The sequence below is a fragment of the Lolium rigidum genome, chromosome 2, assembly GCF_022539505.1.
Source record: "Lolium rigidum isolate FL_2022 chromosome 2, APGP_CSIRO_Lrig_0.1, whole genome shotgun sequence".
Classification (NCBI taxonomy): domain Eukaryota; kingdom Viridiplantae; phylum Streptophyta; class Magnoliopsida; order Poales; family Poaceae; genus Lolium; species Lolium rigidum.
Genome location: NC_061509.1, coordinates 235324058 through 235338442, shown reverse-complemented (window position 1 = coordinate 235338442; position 14385 = coordinate 235324058). Strand labels below are relative to the sequence as shown.

The 14385-nt window shown below is 51.1% G+C and overlaps 1 protein-coding gene across 1 annotated transcript; it reads left to right on the top strand.

Moving 5' to 3' along the window:
* The first annotated feature begins 4184 nt into the window (after positions 1-4184).
* Positions 4185-5123, top strand: LOC124688338 (protein PHOSPHATE-INDUCED 1 homolog). The gene has a single exon (XM_047222027.1). It carries the CDS (start codon positions 4185-4187, stop codon positions 5121-5123), a length of 939 nt encoding a protein of 312 aa, XP_047077983.1.
* The last annotated feature ends 9262 nt before the right edge of the window (positions 5124-14385 follow it).

The window sequence follows — 14385 nt, the reverse complement described above, 5'->3', positions numbered from 1 at the left end:
ATATATTGTCACTTCAGCCGGAGTGTCCACCCAGACTTTCCGGTACGGCAACACTTGCATTTAATGGATTCGTGCAACAAAAAAATTCTCTATGAAATTAGCATTTTAAGCTTGTTCACCTTGGCTTCCACAAGTTTCTGGATCCACCATTAGGTAACCAGACTCGACGAGCCCGGTATCCAGGCTGGATTGGGCTCCAATTTTCCGACCAAAGTCTCTGAAAGCTGAAAATAGCCTCAAATATTTAACCATTAAATCTTGTTGCTGGAGTAATATTGTTTAAAAATGAATAGACTAATAGTCTAAAATGAAAATATGGAGATTTTTTGCCTCGAGATGGGCATGAGTGTGCCATTTTGTCGGGCTATTGCAAAGCACGCACCAGCCATCCATGACAAAGTGCCCATGTCTACTTCCATCTAACCTCTTTGTGGCTCCTTAAACAACCCTGCCCTGATAGAGAACCTCCAAACCTAACCCATCACTAGCGCGATATCTTATTTTTTAAATCTCACAACGAGGCGAACCTAGACAAAAATTTGAGAGGGGACAAGCGGTTTGAATCGGAGTACTTCTTGTATAATTTTGCATGATTTGAATATGTTTATTGTAAAAATGAACAAATTAATTCCATTGAACTCGCATATACTTAGGTCCGCCCTTGCACGCCACTATCGGTGCTGCCAAGTCCTTGGTTGTTCCACCTTTTATTCTTTTTGCGGGGGTGGCTTTTACGTCTTACGACATCAACCTTACAAAATGGATCACCTCCGACTATAAATAAGTGTTTTTTACTAAGTTATTTTTATTTGACTAACTTTATAGAAAAAAATTACAAATCGATACGTATAAAATTAACACCGTTAGAAATTTTTTCTTCAATATGAATCCAACAATATTAATTACTTATAATATGATCAAGATGTTGTTGCTCAATTTTTCAGTCAAAGTTCATCTTAAAATGTGTGTGTGCCTTATTCGTTGAAACGGAGGTACTATTAGTTTAGTGCATTAAATGTTGATAGTGTTTCTAAGAAAATTTGTTAAATTTCTTTAGAAAAATTTAGGACAAAGTTAGAAGCGCCCTTATGGCAAGGCTACGAGCATGACTAAACTCATATACAAGTATTTTAAAAGTACCTATTGTACTTTTTAATTAGACATTAGCACGAGTGTTTGAGTTTATTATGCAAGTTTGCGGGATGTCCCCTTTGCACCATGTCAATGGCAGCTTGGCCACCGGATTAGTGTCTAAAGATAGGCATTGACAATCGACGAGCTATTTGTAAAGCAACTCAATTAGGCTTGAGTACTAATTGAAGCGCTGCCTTCAAAAAAAAAAAAACTAATTGAAGCGCTAGCTTCCAAAGCCCGTGGAATGCGGTGTCTCTCCATGCCTATCCGTTTCCTAGCAAGTAAACAACCTGCAGCACGAGTACGTACTCACATTCAACGGCAAAACCATCCCTCGATCCAACACATGTTTTGTACTCCAGCGCATACACGCACGCACCATTCTCTCTGGTTCAGCCTAGTACCACTTTATTTACTCTCTACACGAATCCGATACAGTCGTGTGCAGCGCGGGTCCATGAACGAAGATAAATATCGTGGCAGAAACTAAAGGACATGGAGACACGCGCGAGACACGGCGCAGCCGGTTTAATGAAACGTCCTACAAGGTGACAGGCTGGGCGCCCTATCCCTGTCCTCGTGTTAAGGCCACGTAGCTATACTGTGTGTCGTATGCGTGGCCGACGTACGCACGTACAGCGCGTAATCATGGGCATCATTATACGCATCATTACTTTGTATTTACTGGCCTGCTTCCTGACCGGCCGGTATAATTTCATACCTGCCGCTAATTAAGCACACTAATGACGACTGTCCTACTACGTGGTTTACTTGGCACGGTAAAACAGTGCAGCAGTTTTCAGGGTGAGCTATGTAACACTATGCTCCTGTACTACGTTGACGTTAGCTAGCATAACGCGTTGCTCACTTGCTCCTAATAACAAAGTAACAGGCAGTCAGTACTTGACGTTAGCTAGCATAACGCGTTGCTGCTAACGAAACTGTAGTACTGTACGTAGGAGATATGAAGATCACGGCCACTTAATGCTCGCGAAAGCTGGAATAAGTTTTCGGCCGTCGTACCTGTACGTATACAACCGTTTCGGTGTTCGTGTGATCTCTTTTCCCTTTTCTGAAGAACAAACGCGGGCAGGTGCCAACCAGATCGTGCCGAGGCGGGGAAAGAACAGCGCGCGCAAACGCCATGAGCGGCGATACGACGGTACGACGGCGTATCGGCGAGTGAAGCACCGATCGTATTCGCATCGCCTCTGAGCTGGAGCTTACTGGGCGGGGAAAGATGCTGTACGTGCATGGCCGATTTCGTGTGTGGAATTTCTGAGCCACATAGTCGCATATGATGGCTAGCCATGAGAGAAGGCTTTCTGGAGCAGAAAATGCCAAAGCTATTCGCATTGGGCTGTTGTCTCGTCGGCATTCCAGCTGGCGTTTCATCATTCGCATGCATGATGAAAGGCACCGGAGAACCACTGCTGCTGCCGCACCTGCATGTAGCCTTCACCGGAACACGCACGACAAAACGCGAATGAAACCCTGATATTTATCAAGAAATTAATCGCGAATGGAGACGGGTGTATATTTCTCGATCGATCGAAAGGGCCTCTAATCCGTCGGCATGCATGATAACTTCCCACGTAAAAGGCGGTGCGATCATGCAGTCATCGGCCATTTTCCTCCACGCATCCGGGCAGATCCGACGGCCCACGGCCGCCCACGATCACGTCCTATGACAGCGAGCTCTTTGCTGGGTGCTGGCCACGTACGCGCGCACGCGTGTCCCGCGGCGGCACGGCTGGCTCCAGGCGGGCTGTCAGGCAGTACTGGCGGACGAGCAGAGCAATGAGCCAAATCACGAGCGCGTCGTGAGGCGGAAAGTGGGCCCAGCGCCTAGCCGCTTCCTCAGCACCAGCTGGCGGCTAGCCGTGCGCGGATCTCTAGGTGGCGCCGGAACACGTCGGATGGGGATCGGGATGGCACCCGCCAGACCGGCAGACGCTATCGCGCATTAAAACGTGCGGATCGCGCCTATGGGCATGGGCCGGCCTGTGGGTCCTGCACTTCCGCTCACTCGCTTCGGCCCTAGCACTACTAGATGGGCCTGCAACTCCATGCTAAACACACAGAGTGCAATGAGTGTATCTACGATGACGGGTTTGGCAGCTAGGGCGCTCTTAACGCAGCGATCAGCTTTACTGGATCGTCTTACCCAGCCCACTCACTATCTGCTGTCACCCACAGGTTAACACGCAGATCTGTAAAGTTGAGTAATGTACGGCCGTACGAGACGACGCCATTGCCCACAGCGCTGGGAGATCGCATGGCCGATTGCTTGTTCATCTTGGTCTGCACGGCAATGGGATGACGAAAATCACATGACCGATTTTTCACCGCCCCAACGGTGCTGTCTTCCATCGATCCTTGGCCAACCACTGCGCCGCATTCAACCAAGTGCCAGGCTAGCGCCAGTAGCGAGTGCGGCCAACCTGCCGCTGTAGTGCGGCAGTACCCAAGTACTCCTCCGCACAGTACTTCCACATACGACTGTTTGCCATACATCCTACAGGCACCGGGCCCATCAAGCAGTGGCGCCCCAACGTACCGAAAACAAACTCAAACGGCCCAGCCAGCCGAGCAGCGTAGGAGCTAGTTGTTTGAAACGCCTCGAGAAGACAACCCCTGCTTTTACCCACTCCCGCAGCCCCCACTTTACCCCACCCCTCCGCAATCTCCACACTGCCCCCGCCCTCTCGCGCGCGGGCACGCCCACGCCACGGTCCCCGTGGGACAAAGCCAAGGGGCACAAGCGTAACTCGCTCGCTTGCTACAGCTGGGAACGAGCAGGAGCACGCCAAATCCAGCTGTCAGTGACCGTTCGGACCCCTCTTTACTTTGGGCCACTCCCATCCCTCACTCGTACGTCACGCGCTCTCAGCTCATCGGTACCACCACCACCTTTGCTTTGCTCCACTGTCTCCCCCTCTATAAAACCCCACCTCACTCCCCACCACCAATCCACAACCCAAACACACAAGATCCATCTCTACCCAAGACAACAAACAGAGTCCCGCCGGCACACCACAGCACCAGCAATGGCTTCCACCTTCTCTTCTACCGCGGCGTCGCTCCTCGTCCTCGCAATGCTGCTGCAGACCTGCCTGGCAACGAGGCGGCTGACCGCGCTGGTGCAGGACCCGCCGATGACCATGGAGTACCACAAGGGCGCGCTCCTCACGGGCCGCATCGCCATCAACCTCGTCTGGTACGGCGACTTCACCGCCGCCCAGCGCGCCGCCCTCACCGACTTCCTCGCCTCCCTCTCCCCCACCACCACCACCACCCCACAACAACCCTCCCCCTCCGTCGCCACCTGGTTCAGCACCGCCCACAAGTACTACGCCACCTCCAAGACCCAGTTCCCCACCCTATCCATGGGCACGCACATCATGGACCAGTCATACTCCCTCGGCAAGCACCTAAAAGAACCCGACCTCCTCACCCTCGCCGCCCGCGGGGGCCGGCGCCGCGCCATCAACGTCGTCCTCACGGCCGCCGACGTCGCCGTCGCCGGCTTCTGCTCCAACCGCTGCGGCTCCCACGGCGCCTCCCCGCGCTCCCGCGCCGGCCGCTTCGCGTACGTCTGGGTCGGCAACCCATCCACTCAATGCCCCGGCCAGTGCGCCTGGCCCTTCCACCAGCCGCAGTACGGCCCGCAGACAGCGCCCCTCGGCCCGCCCAACGGCGACGTGGGGGTCGATGGTATGGTGGTGTCGCTCGCGTCCATGCTCGTCGGCGCCGTCACCAACCCCTTCGGCAACGGCTTCTTCCAGGGCCCCAAGGACGCGCCGCTCGAGGCCGCCACCGCGTGCGCGGGGGTCTACGGCAAGGGCGCGTACCCCGGGTTCCCGGGCGAGCTGCTCGTGGATCCCGCCACCGGCGCCAGCTACAACGCCCACGGCGCGCGCGGCCGGAAGTACCTCGTCCCGGCGCTCGTCGACCCGGACACCTCCGCCTGCTCCACCTTGGGGTAGATAGATACGGGTGATTTCATTAATGCTGTAGTTATAGGTGCTGCGGTACTGTGGAGACCTTTCCACGCGCTAATCTCTCTCTCTCTGTGTGCCTGTAGAGGCGGTGAAATGAAATTCTTTCATTTGTTGGATGAAAAAAAAAATTATTAATGTTATACGGCATTGTTCGGAAAACTGGCACGAATGTTGTTGTTTTGGTTCACGTCTTTGATCATTGACTCGTTGTGTGATTACGGCAAGAGTAATCAGGTCAAGTCTGTTCCATCTTTATCTTCATTAACTAAGACATGATGAAGGTATGTATGTCACTCAGCTCACGTGTGCGCGAATCCCAGATTCACACTTGACAAATACTGGATGACCTGCTGAAATAAAATAAAATAGCATTGTCAGGCAAAAGAAACAGTTTCTCTGCCCTCGTGAATGGGACATGCGCGAGCATGTCTTCGCTCTGTATTCGCGAGCGGAATCCAGTGGCGTCTCTCAAAATAAATCCTGTCGCTCGCTCATGGTTGTGGGCAACCAACATCAGCTAAAGGATTCTCAAAAAAAAAAAAAAATCAGCTAAAGGTGAATAAATCTGATTATTTATTTTTTGCTAAAAACCATGGTTTAAAATAGCTGACTATATCCTATAGGGCTTTCGATCTGAGAAGCTCCAAAAATCTATAGGCAGGCTATATAGAGCGCAAGGAAAGCTATATAACGATGTGCTAAATATTGAAAAGAATTAAAAATTTATTGGCATATATTCATATATATATCAATGATTCACATGTGCATCACATATTAACATGATCTTATCTTTCTATTCTTAATAGGTGATCCCATTTCTCTTCACATGCAGCCTATCCACCTTATCAAACATCCTTAACCAATCCTAACTTGCCAAGTCATGAACCACATCACTTTGGTCAGTTATGTCCGTGTCATCTTTCTATTTCTTCCTTCAGTTTTCGGTTTAGTTGTATGTCACGGCATAGACTAGAGAGGATACGCCTTACATCTCCTCCACTATCTAATTATGGCAACAAATGCATATGAAAATGGTCCATTTCATCTCTGCGTCTTCCTCTTCTCCACTGACTAAATGCAAGGTAATTGATTGACTCAATCCTGCATATTTAAGCACAGTACGCACTTCATTCCTGTCGTTCCCAGATCTACATCTCAGCAGGTGTTCCGAAGGGATGAATTTGATGCCTTTTCACTCCACACCCATTGCCTCCTGATTTGCATGTTTCTATTCTCTCCGCATATCAATTTCCTAGTCCTATATTTCTTGGTCGACATGTGTCTCCGTTGTTCATGTACATACATTAAATTTATTTTCCTAGAGAACTTTGGATCAACAGTTCAGATTTTTTCGGCGACTGCCACAACATCTAGGCCTTGAACGACTTGCCAAACTGAATTTGTGACTCTTCTGATATTTCTTTCTGCAATTTGTTTTATCTATGTAGACCATGTGTTTGATGAAAATCGTAGCACACTGCAGGTAAAAACCTATGGTGTCAATTCTTGATAGGTACAATGGATGCTATATTCATATGAATAGAAAAGGCTTAAATCTGACATACAATAGCATTGCACTGTTGTACTTTATGGTCACATCGATCTATGACCCCGTTGGCAAGGTAAACATGCTCCCTAATTCATGATTTCACTTAATCCTCTGATTTGTTATTCTATTTGGTTTTATCAAGTCTGAAGGTTACTTTTATTACTGATGGATTTTCTGTCTGATCATGAATCAGTAAACATAGTAAATATGTACTAAAACATCTATGCTCTACATCTTATTCAGTTCCGGTATTTTTTTTTTTTTTGAGAAACACAGTACAAACGCAGACGCTGTCGTTGCCTATTCGACGGTACCTCGGAGGAGGGATCCTCACGAGGGTGAGAAGAAGTAGGGGCCATAGGGCGGAGTGCACTCGGGACGGTGGTACGCGAGTTACCCAGCTTCGGAACACCTGCACGATGACAGGGCCTACAGCTGCTTGTCCGGAATTATCCGGGCGCTTTCGCGTTGTTACAATGAGTTGTGGTTGTGCCTCTAGGGCTCCCGTGATCCGGCTTATAAAGGCGCACGGATCTAGGGTTTACATGGAGAGTCCTAGCCGGAATACAAGTTGCCTAACTACGGTACAATGTCTTGCCGTGTACGTCAAGGATCCGCCTTCCTCCAAGTACGTGCCGGATCCGGATACTTCATGGGCCGTCACGGATCCGGCCTCCTTCGTAGGCCGGTAGAGATCCGGCTTCTCGTTCTCGGGCTGGACTTCATCCTTCGGATCTACAAGAATCGGGCCGCCCGATGGGCCACACGCCTCACCACCATCTATGGGCCACCCGGGCTTGCCGGATCTAGGCCATGCCGTTGATATACCCATAAAGTATACCCACAACAAGTAGCCCCCGAAGTTCTCCGAGATTCATCATTCCTCCGACTTCATTCAGCTCGGATCCGAAGAGAATCTTGAAGAGCTTCAAAACTTTTACTTGATTCCGGGTTCATTCACTCGGAAATCCTTCGTCTTCAGATTAGGTATCGCAACGGAGATTCCGCTTTTCCCGCGCACAACCTCCTTTTTTCCCGCGCTAAATTTTCGCGATGCAAATCTTTAGCCGGAAATTTCGGGAGTGCATGGTTAAGTTACCTCCACGTCGTTTTACCGCACTTGACCTAAGACACGTGTCATCCATCCAACGGTGCGACCGTTCCGTTTCCACCGTCGGATCCGAATCCCGAATCTCCGCGCGTGGCCTATAAATACCCCGCGGCTCGGTAACTCTTCATTCTTTCACCGCACCTCACCACTTCATCTTCTTCCTCGCGCCGCGCCGCCCGACAGATCTCAACTCCGGCGAGCCTTCCGCGCGGGAGCTTCACGCGCCGCCGCCTCAAGCCTCTCCTCCAACCAAGATCGCTACGGTTGACCAAGAAATCAACTCCGCCGCCGATTCGTGGTCATCGGAGGCTCGAAGCCGCCAGTTTGTTGACCTCTACTTCGCCGGAACTTCGCCGGACCGTCGCGCCATTGCCGGTACGTGCACCGGACTTGTAGAAGAAGAAGTAGCTGTAGTATAGATTTTCCGGTTACTCAACTTAGCTCGCATGGGTGCAGCCGGAAGCATGCCTCACGTTTCTCCTCACTGCACTGGTAGTTCTCCGAGTAACCCGGATCCCAGTGCCGTGGAACCGATTTGCCCGGATCCCATTGCGTACCTACCACCATATGTTTCCGACGTTAGGCTTGCTCAACCGTTCTCCGCCTCTTCCAGTACTTTATTAGGCCGGATCCCAACAGCCCAAGAGCTCGAAGAGGAGCTACAAGGCCAAGCTAGAATGGCAGCCAAGGTACAGGAGGTGGAAAACAAAAAAGCTTTCAAGGCCCGGAGCCGTGAAGGGGTGCGGGGTCAATGGTGGCCCTGCGAGACAACAGACGCGGAGCTCCGGGAACTTCAAAATGAAGGCATGATCTCCGAACATTGGAGTTTCACGCGCGACTCCGACGTTCCCAAGCCCGACGCAGATGAACGTGTCATGACAAAGGCGTGGGTCGAGCGCGGATTATCGCTCCCTTGCTCGGAGTTCTTCCTTTCCGTCCTCGACACGTACGGGCTCCAGCCCCACAACATCTGCCCCAACTCCTACCTCCTGCTCTCAAACTTCGCAACTCTTTGCGAGGGGCATCTCGGAATTCGACCCGACATCAAACTATGGCAATTCTTTTTCCGAGTGAAGAAGGAGACGAAGGACAAGGCCATGCTAAACTGCGGAAGTATGACTTTCATGCTTCGCTCCGGTCGGATGTATCCTCCTCACGACTCCCACGAATCCGTCCGGTATTGGAACGCCGGATGGTTTTATGTGAAGAACGCGCCAGCTCCGAGCGTCCACGACGGACTCCCGCCCTTCAAGCAACACGCCTCCGAAGAATTGGCGAGTTGGAGCTTCATCCCCACACTTGCCCATACGCCCATATTGGAGAAGGCCGCGCGGAGGATTTCCCGGTTAGTTCATGATGGACTAACCGGAGCCCAGCTCACCCTCGCCTGGTTCACGCGGAGGATCCAACCTTTGCGCTACAACGCACGTCTGATGTGCGCGTACACCGGGGCGGACGATCTCCTCCGAGTCACCCGCCACGATCTTCCGGCCGACTCCCTCAAGAGGAGGTTCAAAACGTTGGTGAAGATTGCTAGAGGCCAACAGGTCCCGGAACTGATTAAGGATATCAGCACACACGATAAATGTCCTCCGGTAAGCGCTTATACCTTCGCATTCCTTTATCCTTTCACAATTTTCTAAGTGTTTAACTTGTTCTGCTCACTCTTTTCGCAGCTTGACTCTTTGGCGGAGGAAAACCTGCGCACCATACTCCGAGTTCCCGTTAGCGGTGACTCGGTGGAAGAGGATCCGGAGGACCCTGAGGAGGAAGAGGAACAAGCACCTCGAAAGGCTGCTCCTCGACCTACAAAGCGTTCCCGCGCCAAAGTCTCCGGCTCCGACGCCGGAGGCAGCGGCGAGGCTTCCGCCAAGAAACCCAGAGTGGTCAGACCACCTCCGCTTGACTCCAGGAAGGCGGAACGCCAACGCCTGAAGATGCTTTCGACAGCAGGAAAACCTTCACGCCCCAACATTCCGGGTGCAACGTAAGTTTCCGAGTAATGTGCGTTATCTATATTGGTGAGCTGTGTTATGCATATTTTCCTTTTACTTGCTCACAGGAATCCGAACCCTACCACCACGCGGACCAACGTTCAAGAGCATATCACTAAGTATATGCGAAGAAGTCTCCCGCCGTTGGTCCTTTGACGCCAACTCCGCCGAGCGCTCCACAAGCCCCCCGCAGCCTTCTCCTCCTCCCGCGGACCAGCCTCCAGCCTCCGCCGCTCCCACTCCACCGGAAGTAATTCCGGTTAGCAGCGACAGAGCGGGCGGAGATGATTCCAGCGGCAAGGGTCCCATCAATGATGAATTTGAAGGACGAAGCCAAGGGGAAGCAGAAGAAATCTCCTCCGGCAAAGCTGAAGCCACCACAGGCGATATGGTCGTTTTTCCCAAGAACTTTGGAGATCCGGCTGATCTTACCTCCACCCCAAAAGCCTATGCCACAAAGTTTTTTAACAAACTGACGGAGGCAGAAAAGTGGGAGCTGGAGCAGGATTTGCTCAATGCTATGCTGAACAACGCCTGGGGAAAACCGGACGTTGAAACGTCGGAGATCCAGGATGCCAAGAAAAACATTGGCCAATTCTTCGACAAGCTTGTTTGCAAGCAAAAGGTAACTCCCTAGTAGGCCCCAAGTATTTAGGCGGAAACTATACTAGTTAGCGTATGAACACTTTTAGAGAACTTAATCTGAAAGGGAATTTTAAAAGTCGTGATAGCCCCCAAGCATGATGGCGGAAAATTTCCAGCCACAATGCTTTAGAAAGACTTAAACCATGATGGCGGAACTTACTCCGTTTCTGGCTGTGTTTGCAGGAGCAAAAAGCCTTGCACTACGAGTTGCATAAAAACATTGCGCTGCAACGTCGTGTGACCATCAGCCAGGCGGAGAAAATCCAGCGCTTCCAAGCAGAGAATGCGGATTTGAAGAAACAACTATCAGAAGCCCAAGGTTGGTTTCCGATTACTGACGATTGTGGGTTGTTCCGCATTTTTCCGAACTTGACGCTTTATGTAACTATGAGCAGGTGCCTCCTCTTCTCTCGCTGCAGCTTCCTCTGAGTTGGAAACTCTACGTGCTTCACAGAAAAATCTTGAAGCGAAGCTCGCAGAGGCAGAACAGAAAATTTCTGAGAAGAACTCGGAGCTTGCTCGCAAAACTCGGTGAGTTTGAGCTGAAAAGACAGACCGACAAGTCGACATCATCCGTAAGCAGCAAAAAGAAATTGGAGGTCTTCGCAAATATATGAAGACAGCAGAGAGCTGCTGGGACTTGCTCAATTCCGACGTCATGGGTACGTCCTCGAAACTCATATGGCAGCAGACGTGTAACTTGCTGTTTTTAACAAAACTTGTATTTTCCAGATCCGCTTGGATATGATGAGGAACGTCGGAGCCAGTTCCCGCGCGATGACCTGCTACAGCTTGGCCGGAGAAGACCGCAAGGATCTCATCTCCGCCTCCAGGAAAATCTGTCACAACCTCAACATCAAGAAGAGCCGAACCCGCGAAGTGCGTAAGCTCATCAAGAGGATGGATTTGCTTCCGGAGCTGGTTGTGGATCCGCAATCTTCTTCGGCACGGGTGCAGCTGCCATGTCCTTGGCTATGTGCTTAGCGCATAATCCGAGTTTGGACCTAGACCGGGTGACTTCCGGCGTTCCTCCGGATGCTGATGTCAATGCACTGCTCGACGCGGTTAGCGGCTATGATACACGCATTGCTCGGAGGATCCGCCACGATGAATTTTATGAGAAGGTGGTTCTTCCTGCTGACGAGCCTCTCGAAGCTGAGCTTTTGAAGGATCGCGAAGCGGAAACCAGGCCCGCCCAATCCGGAAGCCAGTATACTTGGACGAGCTCAAAGAACCAAGGTGGCGCTGCTTCTCCGGCAGCGACTGGAGCGGAAGAAGATGAAGATGTCTCTTCGCCTGCCAAAGACGCGGAAAAGGAAACTCCAACTGATGCCGGAGGAGCTGATGCCAATGTGGAAACTTCTCCGCTAAGGAGAAGTAAAAACTTAGTCCCGCGGAAAAACAATGCATCATTTTGGCCCCGCCGAGGGTTTGTAATAAGACTTTAAATTCTTAAGTAGCTAGGGACGAAACAACTATGCATGGGCGGAAACAACTTATCCTCGCTATCCCTTAATATTATTCCGCATGTTTCGTTTTATGTTGGAAAGCAAGTGCCGATGTCGTTGTTTTCCGGCTTGCTCGCTTGACCTTCCGCGAGCCGGAAGACCTTAGCCGGAAACGCCGCCAGCGGCGACGAAACCCAATGGTAATCCGTCAATAACCGCGGAAACAAGCCCCCAAGCATAGATGCCGGAAATCGCTACTAGGAATCCACGAGTTCGCAACAGATAACAATTTAATCAGAAAACTTAAGCTTACGTCCTGAGGGACGATTTTCGAAAAATCACAACTTTCATACACGCCTAGGCGGAAATATCCAGCTCTGCGGTTTTAGTCGGAAAACATACACGATCTAAAAATGAACAAGTAAAGGAGGTAAATGACTCATAGAGTGAACCAAAAGCTTTATTTCATTGATCATGTATAATATTGTTACAAGGTATGCAATTCTATGCTAAGTGTGGAAAGGACGTAGCTGTGCAATGTTCCAAGGGCGATCCGTCTCGTCGTAGATATCATCCGGATCCTCACGCTTGCGTTTCCGGCGCCAATTAGCAGTGTCCGTCCCTCAGCTCTCGGAAATCAACAAGGTAGTACGATCCGTTATGAAGCACTTTGCTAACGACGAAGGGTCCTTCCCATGGAGATTGCAACTTGTGATCTTTCACCCGGCGAAGGCGGAGAACCAGGTCTCCGGCCATGAACGAGCGATTCCGGACTCGACGACCGTGATAACGTCGGAGCTTCGCCGGTAGATGGCGGAGCGCCGGTCAGCCTAAATTCCGAGCTTCTTCGATCAGGTCCACAGATAGCTGTCTGGCCTCGTCAACTGTTTCTTCATTATAGGCGGAAACTCGCGGTGAATCGTGGATGATGTCGGAGGGAATCACGGCTTCGGATCCGTATACCAGGAAGAATGGGGTAAACCCCGTTGACCCGTTAGGGGTAGTTCGCAAACTCCACAAGACAAGCGTCCAGCTCGTCGCCCCAAGCTCCAGCCTGCTCGTCGCAGCGGTTCTTCAAGGCGTGGCTTGATTCCCGATAATATTAGACCGTTAGCCCTTTCAACTTGACCATTGGATTGTGGGTGAGCCACGGATGCAAGGTCCAATCGAATCCCCATTGTCTCACAATAATCCTTCAATTCTCCCCGAGCGAAGTTTGTGCCATTATCCGTGATTATGCCGTGTGGGATGCCGAATCTCATCACGAGGCTGCAGTACAAATTTTAGCGCCGTAGCACCGTCGGCTTTTCTCACCGGCTTTGCCTCGATCCACTTGCTGAATTTGTCAACAGCCGACCAAGAGGTATTCAAAACCGCCAGGAGATGATCTTTTTAACTTACCAACCATATCGAGCCCCCAGACCGCAAATGGCCAGGTGATAGGTATGGTCTTCAGCTCTTGGGCTGGAGCGTTTGGTTGAGTAGCGTAGTACTGACAACCTCGGCAGGTCTTGACTATCTTGTCAGCATCTTCTTTAGCTGTGAGCCAGTAAAAGCCTAGCCGAAAAGCTTTTGCAACGAGTGACCTGGGAGCGGCATGATGCCCGCAATCCCCTGCGTGGATCTCTCTGAGGATTTCAATGCCATCTTGATTGGAGACGCATTTGAGAAATACCCCTGTTGCGCTTCGTTTGTAGAGCTGTCCATCAACAATTGTGTAGGATCTTGCTCGTCTGATGATCCGTCGCGCGAGGACCTCGTCCTCCGGCAACTTCGATCGATGAGGTAGTCCAGGAAAGGCCGTGTCCAAGCCGGAATGATAGCCATCACCTCTTTGGCCGGAGACACCGCCACCTCCGGGTTTTCCGGGTTAGCGCCCTTCACCGAGGGTATCCGGAGATGCTCCAGAAAATTCCAGGCGGAATTGGCTTCCCGCCGGATCCGAGCTTGGATAGCATGTCTGCCGCCGTGTTGTCGTCTCTCCGGACATACTTGACTTCGTATCCTAGAAAGCACTTGGCGATCTCGTCAACTTCGTCTCTGTAAGCCGCCATGACGGAATTTCTGGCGTTCCAGGTTCCGGCCACTTGCTGTGCCACCAGGTCGGAATCTCCGCAACAGATGATGTGCTTGATCCCTATTTCCTTAGCGATGCGCAATCCGTGTAGTAGAGCCTCGTACTCCGCCATGTTGTTTGTAGCTTTGAAGTGTATCTGCAAAACGTACTGCAGTTCTTCTCCGGTAGGGGACTTCAGTGGTGACTCCGGCTCCCGAGCCTTGATGCCGCTTGGATCCATCGAAGTGCATAACCCATGTCTCTGGTTCCGGCTCCAGACTAGCATCCGGAGCTTCTGTCCAATCTGCAACGAAATCCGCCAAGACCCGTGATTTGACCGCAGTCCTGGCTTTGTAGCTGATATCGAAGGCGGATAATTCAATGCCCCATTTTGCCGTGCGTCCCGTTGCGTCGCCGTTGTTGAGAATCGTTGACAGCCGGAGC